This window comes from Embiotoca jacksoni, unplaced genomic scaffold, assembly GCF_022577435.1.
Source record: "Embiotoca jacksoni isolate LCO1_2020_lvr unplaced genomic scaffold, fEmbJac1.0.p SCAF_69, whole genome shotgun sequence".
NCBI lineage: Eukaryota > Metazoa > Chordata > Actinopteri > Embiotocidae > Embiotoca > Embiotoca jacksoni.
The window spans coordinates 1,224,775-1,245,353 of record NW_027185424.1 but is presented as its reverse complement, the minus strand read 5'-3'; the positions used below and the strand labels follow the sequence as shown (position 1 = coordinate 1,245,353).

At 41.2% G+C, this 20,579-nt stretch overlaps 2 protein-coding genes across 2 annotated transcripts in view; both read left to right on the top strand.

Moving 5' to 3' along the window:
• Window positions 1-913: 913 nt before the first annotated feature.
• On the top strand, window positions 914-16,039 carry aoc2 (amine oxidase copper containing 2). Its single transcript, XM_069175637.1, has 5 exons — window positions 914-2,502; window positions 3,744-3,862; window positions 5,284-5,450; window positions 13,390-13,522; window positions 13,618-16,039. Exons 1-5 carry the CDS (start codon window positions 930-932, stop codon window positions 13,906-13,908), a joined length of 2,283 nt encoding a protein of 760 aa, XP_069031738.1. The 5' UTR covers window positions 914-929; the 3' UTR covers window positions 13,909-16,039.
• A 1,033-nt stretch (window positions 16,040-17,072) lies between these two features.
• The window catches only part of LOC138214234 (TANK-binding kinase 1-binding protein 1-like), a 31,887-nt gene continuing 28,380 nt past the window's right edge, over window positions 17,073-20,579 (top strand). Inside the window, 1 exon segment of the mRNA XM_069175631.1 lies at window positions 17,073-17,172. The gene's annotated coding sequence lies outside the window, so the exon portion shown is untranslated.

The window sequence follows — 20,579 nt, the reverse complement described above, 5'->3', positions numbered from 1 at the left end:
TCATATTGTCATGGTAACAGAGTCAGGGGAGCAGAACAAATCCACTATTTGTGAATTATTGGTCTCCTTTGAATTCCAACCTGAGAGGTGTCCATATTTATAATTTGGCAACCAGATATCAGCTAAAGGCGGGAAGGGTGTCTATTCTGTCTGACTTGGTGGTTTTTAAAGTTTTAAAGCTGGTGAAGAAACTTCCATATGTAAACAAATACTGTCCTGTTTGTAGTTGACCAGAAAACCTTCTGTGAGTCTTGAGTAAACCGGCATTGGACTGATGTCTGGTATGTGGTGAAGGGTTTGCCTACAGAAAGCCAGCTGAGTTAGTTGACCAGGCCAAAAAATAAAAATGAAAGTTAAACGACTCCTCTTCAAAGACAGTAAAAAGATATGAACTACTATTGTAAATCAGTATCCAATTCTCCTCTGTCATTAAATACTGGAATGACGTCTGTAGGTTATGAAAGCACAATGTTCCACAGCAGTAAAGAGAGGTAGGTAATGGTCATTACTGTCCGCCACCTGTTTCACAACAGTTTCTGACGTAATTTCACAATACTTGGTATGCTTGCGTCTACTCAGAGGTTGAAATAGTATTTCAGTTTGTAAGCTTCACTCTGTAAGCAAGAATGCTCACATCACACCTCTTGTCTTTTCCCCCGAAAGCATGTAATTGTGATGATGAATAAACTATTAAATGCCGTGCGTAAAATATCTAAACAGCGCGTAAAATAGTTTAGTCGACCCGAGAAGCCGTTACATATCTCTGAGGACTCCGTGAAATCAGAGGCAGGATTTTATGGGACCCCTGTAGAGGGGGGCGGGAAGACGGCACCCGTTGAAGGGTGCGCCTCTCCTTTCCAGATTTGTCTGGCCGCTCCCTCCTGCCTATAGCGCATTCCTCTCCCCGACTTTCTTTGAGCGTGTGTGAAATGGTAGAGCGCAGGATGAATTCTTTGGTAAAATGGATGCTCATCTTTTTTGTCTTTGTCTCCATCATTCTAAACATCATCTTGATTGGCATCCACTCTAACAGGACGCCCAAATGTTCTGCTAAAAGTGTCCCTCCGCTGCGGGGCAAACACGACGAGCGCAGCCTTCTGTTCGCTGATCTCACACGAGAGGAGTACTTGCAGGTCCAGCAGTACATGCTCAAGCAGCAAAGTTTGGACATATCTACCAACCAGATCACCAAACCATCGCAAAATTTCTTGTTTTTAATAGACCTGTCCCTCCCAAAGAAAGCGGATGCGCTGGCTTATTTGGACGGGAACGGTGCCAAGCCGATGAGACAGGCGACGGCAGTGGTCTTCCACGGTGCCAAAGGCTACGTTAAGGAGTATGTAGTGGGCCCTCTACCAAACCCGACAGACCACACAGATGTCACCAAAGAGAGGTACAAAATAGATCTGCCTATCAGTGCTCGTCCGGTCACTGTCGGAGAATACGCCTTGATATTCAAGTTTTTGGAGACTAAGGTTTTTTCCAAGTTGGAGAAGCTCCTGAAAGAGAGCTTCGGTGTGGGTCTGGAGAAGAACCTTAACTCGTTCGAGCAGATGCCTCGCGGAGTCCGATCCGGAGACAGAAAGACTTGGGTATCTTTCTTCAGGGATATGAGCGGCATGTACATCCACCCGGTGGGCTTCGAAGTGCTTCTCAACCACGAGAGCTTGAACGCGTCCCAATGGAGAGTGGAGAGATTGCTCTATAACGGCAAATACTTCGACACTGTGGAAGAACTTCAACAGAAATATGAAAAGGGATCAGTTAAGAAAATAGTTTACAAGGAGTCGCCTGATTACGGCTCTCTGAAACCCAGAAATAAACCTCTGCAGATCGGACCACAGCAGTTTTACGCAGAGGGGAAGCGCTACAGCGTGAGCAAAAACCACGTCCTGTACCTGGACTGGAGCTTCGCCTTCGGGCTGAGCTCTCTAACGGGCATGAGGGTGTTTGATGTGCGGTTCAAGGGTGAGCGGATCGCCTACGAGCTGAGCGTGCAGGAGGCCATGTCGGTGTACGGTTCAGTTACACCGGGGATGATTCTTACCAAGTTTCTGGATTCGAGCATCGGGATAGGACGCTTCGCTCACGAACTAGTCCGTGGTGTGGATTGCCCCTACGAGGCCACCTTTGTGGACACATATCGCTACATAGACGTCCCAGCCCCGCATAGATTCCGTAATTCAATCTGCATCTTTGAGCACAACATGGGTCAGCCCCTGCGGAGGCATTTCTCTGACTTCTTCCACAACAATTATGGGGGGGTGGTGAACAGCGCCTTGGTGTTCAGGACCATCACGGCTATAGGGAACTATGACTACATGTGGGATTTCATTTTCTACCAGAGTGGGTCAGTGGAGGCCAAGGTGCACGCCACCGGCTACATCTCTTCTTCATACCTGGTGGAAGGTAGTCTGAAACACGGACACCAGGTGGCGGAAAACGTACTTGGGAACATCCACACCCACTTCATTCATTTCAAGGTTGACCTGGATGTGTTCGGTAAGGCAGTACAGCATTTAGTATACAACAGTTCTTTGCACATGATTTATATACACTCTGAACATAAGTACACACACTCTAAGTGGGACCCTTTTAGTTACAGTAGGATATGGCACCTGGGAGGGGCCCAACTTATGGGGGGTTTGGGGCAGCAACGGTGGACTGTAAAGTGTATTTATGGGGCGTTAAAGAGGATTTTTGGTTGCCATTGTAAAATATGCAATGAGGGTGGGGTGAGGTGTGTGTGTGTGTGTGTGTGTGTGTGTGTGTGTGTGTGTGTGTGTTTACATCTACTGAGAAAATGCCCCTACTGACAGTGCAGCTGGGCAGCAAACTAAATTTTGAGCACACCAACAAGTCAAACCACTTCAAATGCGCCACTGGAGCTTTAAATACATTTTATTCAAAATGTCCGTGGTAGCCTGGACAACTCAACACAATGCAGCCTGAGAAAGCATGTAAATAGACAAAACATAAGCGAATTAAGAAAACATCTTAACCATCTTTAAAACTTACAGCATTTAGGAAAAAGTCTTGCAAATACAGAAAGCACAACCAAACAGGCTACAGAATAGTGATGGACATGGTTTGTTGTAACACTTATTGACTCATGAAGTTACTGTGAGTTGTGTTAGAAAAACAGCTGGGATGCACGTTTTCTGTTTGTTTCATTTACATTCACTTCATTTAATTCTCAACTCTGCCCATCATTTCTATAACGGTCTGTTATTTGCTGCCCGTTCAGCGTTTTGTTTTGTTTTGTTTTTGCATTTGCAGTTAAGGTGAGTATTATGGTCCTAAAATGTAATAATGACAATATCACAGACTATTTTTGCAATAAAGATATTCTTAATGATATGACAAAATACTAAACATATTTCATTATTAATTTCAAGAACATACAATTGCAACAAATATAATATGATGTTTTATGTGATGTAACAGTTTTCCTTCAAATATTCAGAACAACCAATCTCTTAGCGGTTTGTTGAACATTTGATCTTTGTTAACTTCCACACTGCTGAAGTCACCCCCTTTTGGAACCAACTCCTCCACTGAAAAGCTGCTTTTAATCATGCTTGTTGTTGTTTTGCGTAAAGTTATGTGCTTAATGCCTGTCATACCATGCGTTGTGTTGTGTAATGGTATCAATCAACAGAAACACCAACGTGATAAAAAATAAAAAAATACAAAAAAGGCCTATTGTGACAAAAAAAATGTGCCCCCTTCCCTTTTTGCAGGTTTGAAGAATGTATTCCAAACCAAAGACATGGAGTATGTTAATGTGTCACTGCCGTGGATGCCTCATCACTATGCTATGGTCCCTCAGCTGGTGGAGAAGCAGCTCAAAACAGAACAGGTATGCTTTGACCTTCAGTAACTATTTAAAGCCTTCACTTGTATTATGTCTCTCTTTCTTTTTTTTTATTAAGGTTTCTTTTTATAACTTGTAAAGGAAAGTAACAGGAATGAGTTACACTCTGAACCAAAGTTAATGCACTGCATGAACTCAAACTTTGACATTGTTGAGACAGCGTGAAGTGTCTGACCCCACAATAGCAGTTTACAGTTTTGTAACGCCGCATATATATACGCAACAATAATACTGGATAATGACCAGTATGTTCAAAAAAAGAGGTTGCAGAATACACATTTATTTTAACTTTAAACTTAGTTGTTATAGGTGATGATTGCATGAACATATGCCGCCAAACTACAGAACTTCACTCTCATCATGATTATTTCCAGCAGAATTAAGTGACGAAGCTGCGATAAATCTGCTTTCAATATCTGACACAGAAACTACCTACTGAACAAGGGTGATTTTTTTTAATTAAGGGTATGACTTATTGTGTTTTCATTCATCTATTGTAATTGTTTTTGCGTTATTGTGGTAATATCGCAGGAAATCAGTTGGCTCAAAGGGCTGTTGTTTGAAACATGAAACTTGTCAAATAACCCATTAATCATTTGTTTATGGTAACCCACAATTCACTTATACGTACTGTTTCTTAGAATTTTCAATTTATAAATCCACTAATGTTACAGCTATCAAAATAATGCTTTGACAATCTAGTTCTAAAGTCCTACACTAACATTAAGTACGCCTCTAACAGAAAAATTTACATTTGCATGATCAAAATATTTTACAAATTATATCCTTTGTATCTTCAAAGAACTTGGTAATCGTAATTCATGCTTTAATTACTACTAGGAAGTTATATTACTGTAACTCTCTATTGCTGTTTTAGTCCACACTGAGGGGCCGACCAATCAGCAACCAGTGAGGTGATGTCGAGGTCAAGCAAATGTAGTGTCTAAATGTAGTTGATGAAGCAATGTTAACAGTTGTGGCAACTACAGCAAATATTAAGGCTTGAGGCTGGAGTCGGTAGAGTCTGCAGTCATAATTTAACAACATAGCATTGCACTCTGCTCACATCGGGGGAGGGTCTCGGTTATTAATATCTTGGCAAATTTTGTCAAACAACATTCACCATGTGGCGGTTAATGCTGCGCCAATTGATTCAAAATTAACCTGAGATCTATACCTATTACGATGCAATGACTGGAAACAATCCCCAATGAAGCATGGGCAGACCCTATCCATTCACGTAGTATATTTTGGTCTGATAATACCAGAATTTTACTCCATTTAGAAGAACACTCAATCATTTCTGATACAACTCCTCTCCCAGTCAGTAAGCAGATCACCGGCTGCCAATTGTTACATCTTGAATCTTGACTGTGCCACTAATGTCTTCTGTGACGTCTCCACAGGAGGCTGCCCTGCGTTACGATACCAAGACTCCTCGCTACCTCCACATCGCCAGCAATGCGACCAATCGTTGGGGCCACCAGCGCTCCTACAGGCTACAGGTATTCAGCTTTGCAGGGGACCACCTCCCGGAGAGCCAGGCAGAGGAGAGGGCTATGTCCTGGGCCAGGTAGGATTGGACTGCTGCAAAATCAACACATTCTCTAAGTTTGAAATCCCTCTCCTTTTCCAAGGTGTGAAGTTACATATAATTTAACAACTTTGCTATCATTCAGTACTTGTGGATCAATGAATATGCAGATAGTCCCTGCCTCTAAGGGGGTTGACAGGGATTTGTTTCCTTAGGTTTGTGAATCCATGTTCTGAATCTATGTTTTTGAGCTTGCCAAATAGTAACTGCACTTCCAAAAAAGAAATGCAAAACAATAGCATTTTCTGCTTCTTCTGCTCATGATGTCTTCAAGCAGATAAAACAAAACAGTTTTACTGTTTATCACTTAGTGATTGCGAGCATTTTCTCTGCCTTGATGACAAGTGTTTTACAGATACTTTTTGGACCATGAAATATGATCTCCCACAGGCTTGATTCAGGTGAAATGTATTTAGAACTATTCCAGTCAAAATCGTAGTCAATACTTATGCAGTATGGCTGGTAAGGCCTCCTTTGGACAAGGAAGTTGAAGAAACACACTGTATGTATGTGTTTGTGTGTAAAGGTTTTTTTCTCCAGTCATGTTTTTATTGTTATGTTCTACCTGGGCCACATACTGTATATCACAAATATGATGTTACACTAATGAATCAAAACATTCTGATCACTCACTAATAATGTTAAGATGGCGGTGGCCATGAAGAGTTTGTAAGTCAGTGGGAGCATCTTAAATTCTATTCTTGATTTTATAGGAAGCCAATGAAAGCCAGAATGAGAAATATGATCTCTCTTGCTAAATCCTGTCAGTACTTACACTGCAGCATTTTTGATTAATTGCAGGCTATTTAATGAGTAATATGGATATCCGGACAACAAGAAATTACAATAATCTAACCTTGAAGTAACAAATGCATTGATTACCTTTTCTGCGTCGCATTTGTGCAGGATATGACCAGATAGGTAATACTAGGCAGATGAAAGAAAGCAGACCTGCTTCATGTGTGAGTTAAAGGAATAATCCTCATCAAAGATGACTCCAAGGTTCCTCACAGTGCTGCTGGAGGCCAAAGCAACATCATCCAGAGTAACTAAGTGATTGGAGAAATAATTTCTAAGGTGTTTCAGGCCAAATACAATAACTTCAGTTTTGTCCACGTTTAGAAGTATAAAAGTGTAGGTCATCCCGTCGTTTATATATTTTAGACATTCTTGAAGTTCTACCGATTTGTATCATCTGGTTCCATAGATAGATATAGCTCGGTGTCATCTGCATAACAATGGAAGTTTATGCAGTGGTTCCTGATGATATCGCTGACAGGAAGCATGTTTACTGTGACAAGTATTTGCCCTAGCACCGTACCTTGTGGTACTCCAGAACTAACTTTTGTTTGCCTGGAAGAGTCACTGTTGACATGAACAAATTAAAATCGATCTAATTGATACGATTTGAACCAACGTAATGCAGTTTCTTTGATCCTAATAACATGCTCTAATCTCTGTAAAAAAACATATTTCGGTCAATCGTGTCAAAAGCAGCACCAAGGTCTAGCTGGACAAGTATAGAGACGAGTCCATTGTCTGAGGCTATTCAAATATTATTTGTCACTTTCACCAGTGCTGTATTTGTGTTATGATGTATTCTAATGCCCGACTGAAAATCTTTAAACAGACCATTCCTCTGTAAATGATTGCATAACTGATTTTCAACAATCATTTTAAAGGATTTTAGAAATAAGGGGCAGGTCGGATATTGGGCTATAGTTACCTGAAACAGCTGGATCAAGAGTAGGCTTTTTAAGTAAATGTACAATTACAGCAACTTTAAAAGCCTGTGGTCCATAACCTGTTGAGTGAGATGAATTGATCTGATCTAATATGGAAGTGCTAATTAGAGAAAAGTAATCTCTGTCACACATGGACTACTTGTTATCTACTCCAGACAGGAGGAAGAAAGTTCAGTGGTGTCATGTAACTTATTAAACCCTTCTGTTCTTCTGATGTAAAAAGGCGATGCATTTCCCACAGACAATTCTACATTAGCATCCATACGATCAGTCACCACATAGTCTTGTGTTCAGAGGATTTTCCATCCGAATCCATTCTTTAATAGAGTCTGAGAAATTTAGAGTGATCAGTTCCATTATCTGTCAGAGATGCAGCGGGCGCACCAGTGAAGCTGTTTAATTTTCACTTGACTCATTTTGTACCATTATTCACCAACCTAATTGAGCACAATATAGATATGGGGGCTGCTCAACCAATAAAGCACCTTTCCTATAGAATGCATGGGGCAAAAGATAGGAGGATGGAAAAAGAGGTAGCGTAGATGTTGGAAGATGGGATAGCTGAGCCCGCTCGCCGGGCCTCTCCATGTTTGGCAGATAAGTTTGGTTGGTTTAACATTTCATGCTGTCCCCAAATCTGTTATCATTTGCCTCGTATTGAGGACTGCCCTGAGAGTCTGGTGGTCAACGTGGTAGATGGTTGGTTGACACATCGGACTTTCGTGTAGGAAAAATTAAGACATTTTCATTCGCAAACCTGCATTTAATATTGGACTTTTCATTAACCACAGAGGAGGACATCAATAATTTTAATTCAATGAAGAGAAGCTAAAACAGGAGAAATATGATTTCTCTTGATAAATCACGTCAGTACTCTTGCTGCAGCATTTTGGATCAGCTGCAGGTTTTTAATGAGTAATTTGGACATCCTAACCACAAGGAATTACAATAATCTAGTCTAGAAGTAACAAATGCATGAATGAGTTTTTCTGCATCACGCTGAGGAAGGATTTTCCTGATTTTATTAATATTACGTAGATGAAAGAAGACAGTTCTGGAGATTTGCTTTATATGGTGTCTAAAGGACAAATCCTCATCAAAGATGACCCCAAGGTTCCTCACAGTTTTGCTGGAGGCCAAGACAACGTCATCTGGAGTAACTAAGTGATTACAGAAAGAGTTTCTGAGGTGTTTAGGACCAAGTACAAGAACTTCTGTTTTGTCTGAATTTAGAAGCAGGAAGTTTTTGGTCATCCAGGCCTTTATGTCTTTTAGACAGGCTTCAAGTTTTACTAACTGATTAGTTTCATCTGGTTTTATAGAAAGATATAGCTGAGTGTCATCTGCATAACAATGGAAGTTGATGCAGTGCTTCCTGATGACATCTCCTAATGGAAGCATGTAGAAAGTAAAAAGTATTGGGCCTAACACTGAGCCTTGTGGAACTCCATAACTCGCTCTTGTTTGTCTGGAAGATTCATTGTTGACATGGACAAACTGGAATCTATCTGATAAGTAGGATTTGAACCAATCTAATGCAGTTCCTTTAATCCTCGTAACGTCTTCTAATCTCTGTAATAAGATCGTATGATCAATCGTATCAAAAGCAGCACTGAGGTCCAGAAGAACAAGTACCGAGACGAGTCCATTATCTGAGGCTAATAAAAGGTCGTTAGTAACTTTCACCAGAGCTGTTTCTGTGCTATAATGAACTCTAAAGACTGAACATCTTCAAACAGATCATTCCTTTGTAAATAATCACAAAGTTGATTTGCAACAACTTTTTCAAGGATTTTAGAAATAAACATCAGGTTGTAAATTGGTCTGTAGTTTCCTAAAACAGCTGATCAAGAGTCATCTTTTTAAGTAAAGGTTTAATTACAGCCACTTTAAAAGCCTGCGGTACATAGCCGGCTACAATAGATAGGTTGATCTGATCTAATATGGAAGTATTAATTAAAGGGAAGACTTCCTTAAAAAGTTTAGTTGGGATGAGATCTAACAGACAGCTAGAGGATCCAGATGAAGAAATAGTTATAGTTAACTCAGAGAGCTCAACAGGAGAGAAATGTTCCAAGTTTACATCTGGTCCTACAGTTGCTTTCAGGGCTGCTGTTGCTTAGCAACACATCAGTGATGGTGTCAGGAAGGATCGGCCCGATTCTCTCCCTGATAGTAAGAATTTTATTAGTAAAGAAGTTAATGAAGTCATTACTGCTGAGAGCTGAAGGAATAGAGGACTCAACAGAACTGGGACTCTTTGTCAGCCTGCTACAGTGATGAAAAGAAACCTGGGGTTGTTCTTGTTGTCCTCTATTAATGATGAATAATATAAAGTTCTGGCCTTACGAAGAGCTTTCTTATATAATATTAGACTCTCCTTCCAGGCAGGTGAAATTATTCTAAATTAGTGGAACTCCATTTCCTTTCCATCTTTCTAGTCGCTGCCTAGCAGAGCGTAGTTCTGAGTTGTACCACGGAGACAACTTCCTCTGGTTCATGACTCTCTTCTTCAGAGGGGCGACATCATCTAGAGTTGTAGCAGAGATACTGCAGTGTTTTCTACCAGATGATCCACTTGTGTGGGACTAAGATCAACGTAGATGTCTTCCACTGCTTTAACACACGGCATCGAAGAGGATAAACATGTAACTGCTTCCTTAAACTTGGCCACGACATCATCTGACAGACATCTACTGTAGTGGGATTTATTCCCACATGCTGTGTAGTCCATTATTGGAACTTCAGATGTTAATAAGAAGTGGTCCGACAAAACAGGGTTTGGAGGAAATACTATTACATTTTCAGTTTCCATCCCATACAACAGAACCAGATGGAGGGTGTGGTTACCACGGCGACGGTGTTTATTTACATTCTGATAAAAGCCTATAGAATCTAATAATGAGCTGAAAGTAGAACTGAGGCTGTCGTTGTCCACGTCAACATGAATGTTAAAGTCTCCCACTATCATCACTTTATCTGAACTCAGCACTAAATCTGATCAAAAGTCAGAATTCAGTTAGAAACTCTGAATAAGGACCAGGTGGGAGATAAACAACAACAAATATAATCCGTTTCTCTGCTTTCCAGTTTGGGTGTGAGACTAAGAGTCAGACTCTCAAATGATTTATAACTAAGTTTAGGCTTTGGATTAATTGATAAACTTGAGTGGAAGATTGCTGCCAGTCTTCCTCATCCTCCTCCTCCTACTCCTCTTCCTCCTCCTCCTCCTCCTCCTCCTCCTGCTCCTCCTCCTCCTCCTCAGCCTGAATCTCTAGGAATATGATAATGAATATGACTGGGAGGAGTTGCTTCATTAATACGAACATATTCTTCCTGTTGCAGCCAGGTCTCTGTGAGACAGAGTAAATCAATCTGATGATCAGTTATCAAGTCATTTACTAACAGAGATTTAGACCAGAGAGATCTCATATTTAATTGTCAGATTTTTTTTTTATCCATTAATTTGGTAGGATCCATTTTTATTCCATTTTTATTGACAGATCTTTTGTTGAGTTTTTTAAATATAGGTGGTCTGGGTACAGACACAACCTCTACAGGATGTTGAAGGTTTTGGGTGAGTGACAGCTCTAAAGAAGCTGCAGAGGAGCTGTAAGACTGCAGCTCTGCGTCCTGGCCTCAACCCTGGATGTCAGGTTTTAGGGCTGTTAAGAGACACGGCCATGTTTCTAGAAAGAAGAGCTGCACCATCCAAAGTAGGATGGATGCCGTCTCTCCGGATCAGACCAGGTTTCCCCCAGAAAGTATTCCAATTATCAATGAAGCCCACGTTGTTAGCGGGACATCACCTTGACAACCAGCGGTGAAGTGAAGACGTACGGCTAAACATATCATCACTGGTCCGGTTAGGAAGGAGTCCAGAGAAAACTACGGAGTCCCACGTTGTTTTTGAAAAGTTGGACACCGATTCAACATTAACTTTAGTGACCTCTGATTGGTGTAACCGGGTGTCATTACTGCCGACGTTAATAACAATCTGACTGGATTTATGATTCGCCTTAGTCAACAGTTTCAGGTTTGATTCAATGTCACCCGATCTGTCCCCGGGAAGACATCTGTCTCTGTCCCCTGGAAGACATCTGACTCTGGCCCCGGGAAGACATCTGACTCTGGCCCCTGGAAGACATCTGACTCTGGCCCCTGGAAGACATTTGACTCTGGGCCCGGGAAGACATCTGACTCTGGCCCCGGGAAGACATCTGACTCTGTCCCCTGAAAGACATCTGACTCTGGCCTCGGGAAGACATCTGACTCTGGTCCCGGGAAGACATCTGACTCTGATCCCGGGAAGACATCTGACTCTGTCCCCTGGAAGACATCTGACTCTGTCCCCTGGAAGACATCTGACTCTGGCCCCTGGAAGACATCTGACTCTGGCCCCTGGAAGACATCTGACTCTGGCCCCTGGAAGACATCTGACTCTGGCCCCTGGAAGACATCTGACTCTGTCCCCTGGAAGACATCTGACTCTGTCCCCTGGAAGACATCTGACTCTGGCCCCTGGAAGACATCTGACTCTGGCCCCTGGAAGACATCTGACTCTGGGCCCGGGAAGACATCTGACTCTGTCCCCTGGAAGACATCTGACTCTGTCCCCTGAAAGACATCTGACTCTGGCCTCGGGAAGACATCTGACTCTGGTCCCGGGAAGACATCTGACTCTGATCCCGGGAAGACATCTGACTCTGTCCCCTGGAAGACATCTGACTCTGTCCCCTGGAAGACATCTGACTCTGGCCCCTGGAAGACATCTGACTCTGGCCTCGGGAAGACATCTGACTCTGGTCCCGGGAAGACATCTGACTCTGTCCCCTGGAAGACATCTGACTCTGGCCGCTGGAAGACATCTGACTCTGATCCCGGGAAGACATCTGACTCTAGCCCCTGGAAGACATCTGACTCTGTCCCCTGGAAGACATCTGTCTCTGTCCCCTGGTTTCACTAACTTCATGTTAAATAGAGTCTCCAATAACCAGAGTTGGTTTCTCAGCAGGTGTTTCACAGAGTGTGGAACATCAGTTGGAGACGTGAAGGTCGGTGGTGAACCATGGGCTTCTTCTTGGGACTATGTCTCCTTCGTACTGTCACCCAGCCGCCCTCCTCCTCCTCCTCTTCCTCCTCCTCCTCCCCCTCCTCCTCCTCCTCTTCCTCCTCCTCATTAAGGAAGCAGGGTTGTAACTAAACATGTCACACTGAGCAGGAAAAACCAGAAGAGGAGGGAGAGAGGGAAGACGTTGCTAACTGCCAAGCTAGCAGCACCAAAACACCAAGTTAGTGAACGTTGGTCAAAGATTTAGAATTGCTCAAGAAGAGCAAACGTGAGTTTTAACTTGAGATGAGAAGAAGTGTGGAGAGATTTAGATACGTAGAATTCAGGAAAAGAAGCTGAAATAACAGAGAAGTAACACTAGTCACAATGTTTGTAGACAGGAAGTGATGCAATACGCTCACCGTGACGTCAGACGAGAGACGAGAGACAGACCTGTGTGGAGGATCAGATCTGACTGTGTTCAGTGTGGATCTTTTCATTCATTTCATTACATCATTTTAGAAATGTTGATAATAATAATCTCGTTTTTTTTGCAGAATCAGCAGTAGCAACGTCCTCGTCTAGTGTTTGGGTGTGTTTCCTCTCCCCGGGGTACAACCGTGCTCACCAGCTGCCAGTCCTATCAATCATAGAGTTTCCCTTTGATAATGGCCATCAGTATTTCGAGGTCAGACAAAAGTGATGAGTTGCAACCAATAAAGCAGATACTGGAATTTAGTTTACCCTCGTTCAGAGCAAGAAGTTTAGAGAGAGGGACAGAGCAGCGGGGAAACGTGGCCCTTCACCGGGTTAACTATCGACATGATGGAAATAGAGCCGATACTGGGTTTCTACTACGATGATAGAGTGTACATTTCATCATAGATCCTTTTACCTGCCTATTTTTGTGTGTTTGCCTGGCAACACTTGTGTGAAATGTGCGTCTCACTGCCTGCGTGAGTATGGCTGCTCTAATTTGTTATCATGGACATCAAAATGAAAACAGTAACAATAAGTAATGCACACACCACACATGGACTGTGTCCCAGGCCTCAGATCTTTAACCATAGCTCTGTTCGCATCCAAAGGCGTCTTTCTCTGCATCTCATTTCCCTATCTTCAGGTATAAAATTGCCATTACCAGGCATAAGGACTTAGAGCAGACCAGCAGCAGCCTGTACAATCAAAATGACATCTGGACTCCAGCTGTCGACTTCAGCAAGTATGTTGAAGACAACGAAAACATTGAAGATGAGGTATGTAGAGAATTTCCATGATAAAATAATACATGTAATATTTCAGCCTTAAATTGAAATACTTGGCTAAAAGAACTTAAATGTTGTGTTTGCAGGACCTGGTTGCCTGGGTGACCACAGGTTTTCTCCACATCCCTCATTCCGAAGACATTCCCAACACGGTAACCGTGGGCAATGGGGGTGGGGTCCTGCTGCGACCCCACAACTACTTTGACGAGGACCCGTCCATCCATTCTGCAGATGGGGTGTACATTGGCCCCGGGGGCGAAGAGAGCTGTGAGAACAACAGGATGGCCTGCCTTGCTCAAGAGACTTGTAGCCCAGTCCTGGAGCACTTCAGCTACCACGGCTTCGAGGGAGTAATGAAGTTTGAGGACTGGCTGTGATTTATTGCATTGCTGGGTAATAGCCTTCAAGTCCTAAAAAAAAACCCTCAGAGATGTGATATGGCTTATTTAACAATCTATCAAGAAACATTTTTGACTGGCTCGCTTTCATTAAGTGTCTCTTTAAGCTACGACACTGCACCAGCATGCACATCATTACTGCACCTGTGCTTTTCCTGTTTAGACATGTCATTAAGATGTGATGCGGAGAAGGGCCATATGCAGGTACACTTGCTTACATGCTGGTTAATGTGTTTCAATGGCACTCTATTGAATTAGGGTATAAGGATCGAAAGTTCAAAGACTTATCCATCTGGACCAGGGGGAAGTTATAACCTTCGTAAGGAATTATTCAAAATTTGGTAGCTTGATCAGCCTCAGCACGTAAGTTACAGACATGTTTGTGAACACTAGTCCAGGCGAACAATGATTTTCCATGCACCTGAAACTTGAGCTGAGAAACTTGCCCTTTTTTTAATGTGCTCTGAACAGGCACGTTGTCATGTTGGGATCCCAGGGGCCATTGTGCCACAGTTTAGATTGTTTTCCATCAGATGCCTGAGAACATCAACATTGACAGTCTGACACTGAGGAACAGATTCATGATGCACAACCTCACAAATGTCACAAGAAACCCATCTAGATGTTCTCTTGACCTAATCACTCAAAACACCTCGCCTGGCTCTTTATTTCATGGCCAGAGGCTTTCTGAAGCACTTCAGTACTCTCCATTGCAAATTTCCAGAGTTCGACACAAAAGTGAATTTGCGCCCTCTGCTCATGTCTGTGATGAAATCGCCCGAACATGCCCTCACAAAAGCGTGTGTAACTCAGATGCTGATGAAAGTTGGACTACCTCACAAAGTTCATGGCTTCCCCCTGCTCTGTGCATGTTACTTACTTACTGCTCACACGCATCAGGAGCAGTCATGGAACTTATTGATCTAACCTCCTAAAACAAGGGATGCCATGTTGACAGCAAATATATTTGATATACATTTCTCTCTTTTGGTTTCAGATTTTTTTTTCCCTTAAAGACTCAAGACAAGTGATTTGCAGAGCAGATATGCATTTCTGTTTAACTTTTAAGTAGAGGGCCCTCATTTTTAAAACATTGTATAGAATCCATACTAAAGGTGTAGTTGGCATAGAAGCAGAAATGGCGCGCTCAAAAAATATTCAGATTCAGTGCTGTGACAAAGAGCACTACATCCCAGATTACATTCCATTTCTGCATGTAGATTCCCTTAAATTCTGCACACTTACCCTTTAATACATCCATGGTGTCCACACAGAAGCTGTAGTGTAAGCTGAGCAGCAGCTTCAGTACTGTCTCCATCTACACAACAGACATAAAGGGACTGTTTGAGCTTTAGGTCCTGCGGTGGTTTGGCAGCCTTCAGTTAGTTATTTCTATATGTAAGATGCTCACTACACAGCCTGTGTGGATGGCTGGACTGATCAATACAAGAGTGTATTTGTTCTGTTAGATGTGAATAAGATAAGTGAGCCACAACAAAGGTGGTATCACCAAAAAGCTACCACATATACAGATTATTTTCTTAATTCGTTTTGTTTTTCAGCTTTTACTCACTAGATTTATTAGTAAATTATAAACACCAAAGTGGCAGTTACAGTACAAAAGGTTATGTATAGGTGTGACCAGAAAACTATCAATTAAAAGACTACAAGCTTGGATTCACTTCTTTTTTTTTTCAAGCTCATGTAATTTACAGTTTAAGAAAAGTGAGCCAGAGTTTTAACCTGTCGTTTGTAATTTGCTTTTATGTCTGCAATCACTTTTTAGCTAAAAGTCAAAGTGAAGTGTGATTGGGAAAGACACTTTTCTTTGTTTTCTATTTGGGTTTCTTACTAATGAAGCACTGTTCTATAAACCGTGATTTAAAGAATGTGAACTGACTGCACAGTCAGGTGTGTGTAAATGAGTGCACTGACAAATGTGACCATACAGTCTAAAGTGGGATCGCTCTCTGATGTGGTTTGACGCTGACACTACTGAATAACTTGTTGATGTTTGCTTCATTTCTTATATTGTTTTTTACCAGTGCAACATTCTGAAGAATGTTTTGGTGTTGTTGTTTTCACAGCTATTAAAAAAATATTATCTGTATTAAGCATTGCTTTGAAAATAATTAAGGCCACTGAAAGGTTACACAGAACAAACAGAAGTCATCCATATGGTTGCTGCAGGTGGGAGGAGATTGAAACCAGACCAGTACAGTGAGGGTCAACCAACTCTACATGCTTCATGAGAACACACTCAGAGGATGAGTGCATGTAAGGTTCAGTGATTGCATATGCATCTGCTGTGGTAAGGTTGTATACAGTGTTGTGAAAAAGTGTTTGCCCCTTCCTGATTTCCAAATTTTTTGCATGTTTGTCACACTTAAATGTTTCAGATCATCAAACAAATTTAAATATTAGTCAAAGATAACACAAGTAAACACAAAATGCAGTTTTTAAATGAAGGTTTTTATTATTAAGGGAGGAAAAACAATCCAAACCCACATGGCCCTGTGTGAAAAAGTGTTTGCCCCCTCCTGTTAAAACACAACTTAACTGTGGTTTATCACACCTGAGTTCAATTTCTTGAGCCACACCCAGGCCTGATTACTGACACACCTGTTCTCAATCAAGAAATCACTTCAACAGGACCTGCCTGACAAAGTGAAGTAGACCAAAAGATCCTCAAAAGATAGACATCATGCCGAGATCCAAAGAAATTCAGGAACAAATGAGAAAGAAAGTAATTGAGATCTATCAGTCTGAAAGGTTCTATCATTACTACGTTACATTAAACCAAAGACCAATTGTAAGCTTGCATGTTATTAAGTCCATGTGTTCAATAATTATGTTATTATTGTGTTTGAATATATTTGTAACTGAGGTGAATATCAGATTACACCATTTAATACCAAAAAACAGAAAATCTTTAAATGGTTCACATACCTACCTTTTCTATCCACTTCATGTGTAGCTTATATTTTCCTTTATTAATATCAAAAGAAAGGTTGAGTAAATAGAATGACAGCAATGTGACCTGCTTTGTGTAGCCTATTTTCTTACCCTTCCCTTTTTATTGTATGGTCAGAGGGGGAGGTGGAAACACACACACACACACACACACACACACACACACACACACACACACACACACCGAGGCATCCACTGCTGATGTCACTCCAGTCATGTCGACCCTCCTCAACACCATCCGCACCATCTTCATGGCTTCTCTTCAGAGTCGTAAGTAAACCAGCTTTTATATTCATTTAGAATTTGTCACCGTGTGTCTGCCGCTGCAATCTGCCGTCATCTTGATTCTTTACCGGTGGAAAGATTTCCGTATTTCCTGTCATGTTATGGCTGCGCAGCGGTGAATGCTGTCGGGAAACTGGCTCAGCAGCGACGCTGTAATGAAACCTTCGGACACTATCATCTCCTCCACACGACAAAGAGGAGAAAATCCGTCCAGGCTCGACAAGGTTGATTAAAACTCTCAGTCCGTCAGATGCGTTGTGATGTGGACACTACCGAATGATGGAGGACAAATATGAACATGCAGTTAGCAGCGCCAGTGTCTGTGATTATATGCGGTCCTGCCACAGGGAACGTGTTAAGCTATATTGTTGCGTTTTAATAAAGCTGACTTCGAGTGTTTTCCGTTTTCTGGATCATACTGGCAACACAGGAGCTTAATTGCTTCAAGGGGAGGAGAGACATGACCCCTTCTCAGAGTCCCGATGTTGTCCTCCTCACTTCAGCATCAGGACCAGCTTTTATTGTGCAATGAGCAGGAGTCATAGTTGTACTCATCTTTAGATATTCATCCCTCCACCTTTAGACTCAACGTCCATAAATGAAGAGAGTATACTGTCACCACTCTCCCTAGAAAATGAACAGTCAATGTGATTTTAAGTAAGGTGAATGAGAATGTATAAAACTGCAATACTAAATTGCATATAATTAGCATATATTTTTGAAAACTGGAACATTTTTGAAGAAACTTAAAGTGTGCTTGCACTTCCATACTGACCAACACCTCCTTGCACTCCCATTAGTTGGTAGTTCATGTCAAGATGCATGATATGAAGTTTCACTTTTGTAATACTGATAGAAATACAGTAAACAAAATGTTTATTTTTGCTCATATTGCCAAGAAATCTCATAAAGCAAGATTAGCACTAAATCAGATTTACATCTGTAAATTCAATTTATTTTTATAAATGTTATTGCCACTAATTATTTTTTAAACAGGTCTAACCTAAGGTACCATGGAAACTCAGCACTTTGGTTCTTGCCTGCTCCTACAGCTGCACAATTAATCATATTGAAAATGCGATCTTGATTTATGCAATCTCATTTCTAAATGACAACAATTCTGCCACATTTAATTCAGGACATTAACTGCATCAAACATTCCCACTTTCTCCCTCAACAAATGACAACACGATGTCACAGCACCTGATCCAGCAGCACAAACCGGCAGTAAGGAAAATAAATCCAGTAAGACTGAGTGAATGAAAAAAAAGAGAAAATGCACAAAAAGACTTGTTTAAAGGTGGTGTAAGTAGAAGACACTGGACGTACTTGTTTTGATGTTCAGTGTCAGACTCGTGAACTTGTTTCATTTAAAAACGTCTAAAAACAGGAGCGCTCACTCTCTGTTGTAAAGTTGATGTGCAGGTCCTATATCAGGCACCGTCAACTTTTGTGTTACGTTTCTTTCTGCATCACGTAAATGAGTGCAACAAAAATGTATCTAAAAAAAATAAATAACAAGAAAATTGTAATATCATTTGAAAGCAAGACAAATCCAGATTCTGCTGATCCTGCAGCCCTAACAGCTCCTCTAAAATGGGCTGACTTTTTCGTATTAGTATTAATACTGTGTTTTATTTTGATGCACTTGCAGTTGTTGACAGTTGTTGTCTTTGGCAGAGAATTACAATTCATGCACTGGCATGGACATATTTTCCCACCCAGCTGTAAACAATTTGATGTAAATTCTGCATTAGCTTCACTTCAGGCTGACCCAGTGTAACAATCAATCTGTTCTACTAAAAAGGCTTTTCAGCTCGGCGTCCCAACACTTCCTCCTCTTTACTGTGGCTTTGTGAACACCTTTTAGCTCACACATTGAATTAATCACATCATCAGCCTTAAATCTGTACAGAGGTTGTAAATATTGTACAGCAAGTGGCATTTTTTACATTTTCTCTCTTTTTAAATGTCACTTAATTTGAACGTGTGCAAGCAGTATAACCAAACTAATGGAGGAATGTGGTTTTCCATAAAATGCTAATTCATGCATTTTCATTATTTTACCTGACTAAGATCCTATTTGTTACTGTCAAAGGTTTTAAAGTTCTGTGTCATTTTTTAAATCTCATATATTAATATGTAGTGCTTACCATGCAATGATAAACCCTCCTTGATTACAAGGAAGTGCTACAACCAACTGACCTAGCTGCAGGCTTGCACTTTTTTTAGTAACTGTAACTTAAGGACAGAGGAGTTGTGTTGAAGATAAAAGACTTTACCATTTAAAAAGTCCTTTAAATTTTAGGTACCACGTGTTTTTAGCTGTGGTGTGTATAGCTGGTTATCAAACTTTGATACTTTATGGCACCCACCAAACTGTTTCGTTAGTATCTTGCCTTGAAAAAGGCCTTGGGTTTCGTACCAAATTTCTATAATGATGCTACATCTACACCAAAAAGTTTCAGTTCTGATACGCTCATCTCTTGCTACGTTTACACAGGAGTAAATGTCATTGGTGTCTGTGAGCCGCAGCAGTTAACAAACGCAGCCTCTACTCAGGCAGCCCGTCCACGTAGATCAAGTCAGTCCGTTTTTTAACTTGTGTGGCTTAAATCTTTAATTAGAACACTTTATTTCACCCTGTGCAAACTAACTTTTGGTCGTCTTCCTGCCGGACTTGTATGTGCTACAGTAATAGGAGAATTTTATGTATGACAGCTTAGGCCATTTAATTGCATTGGAGGCTTTGAGTGCGTGCAATTTGCCTTCAACATCGTTCAGTATAGTTAAGGAGTGTTATTTAATCTCTTTGATGTTCAATTAATGCCCGTGCTTTTGGTTTACCATTTGAATTAAACCGCTTTGCTTCCTACACTGGACAGCGGTTCTCATAATACCAGGGAAAGAGTTAATTCTAATATTATGTATCTATTCCAAGGCAATGGAGACCTACTCGTAGTAATACATTTGCTGACTACAAGCCTGAAACTACTGGACAAGTATTTCCGTTTCTACTTGCATAAAGTTTGACTGGTGATGCAGGTCTGCTCCGTTTTCAGTCATTACATATCTGACAATACCACCACGGTTTTAAAGATGATAAGAGGCACTGATTTGATTGGCCATAACTGAAGTCAGCTTCTAATTATTTATTCCTTTTACTCCTTTGTGCTAATCCAACTGCATTTGTGTTCACCAAATTATCAAAAACGTTGGCCATAACTACATCTGCTCAGAGCTAACAGAACTTAGACCTGTGTTCATGCTCTGAAAAAGTCACAAAAATGGAGCTGCTAATGTCAACAGTTTTAGATTTGATATCATTTGTTTGATAAGAGTTTGGGTTTGGTTATTTCTAAATGAAGTAGATCGTCAACTGATAAGGCATA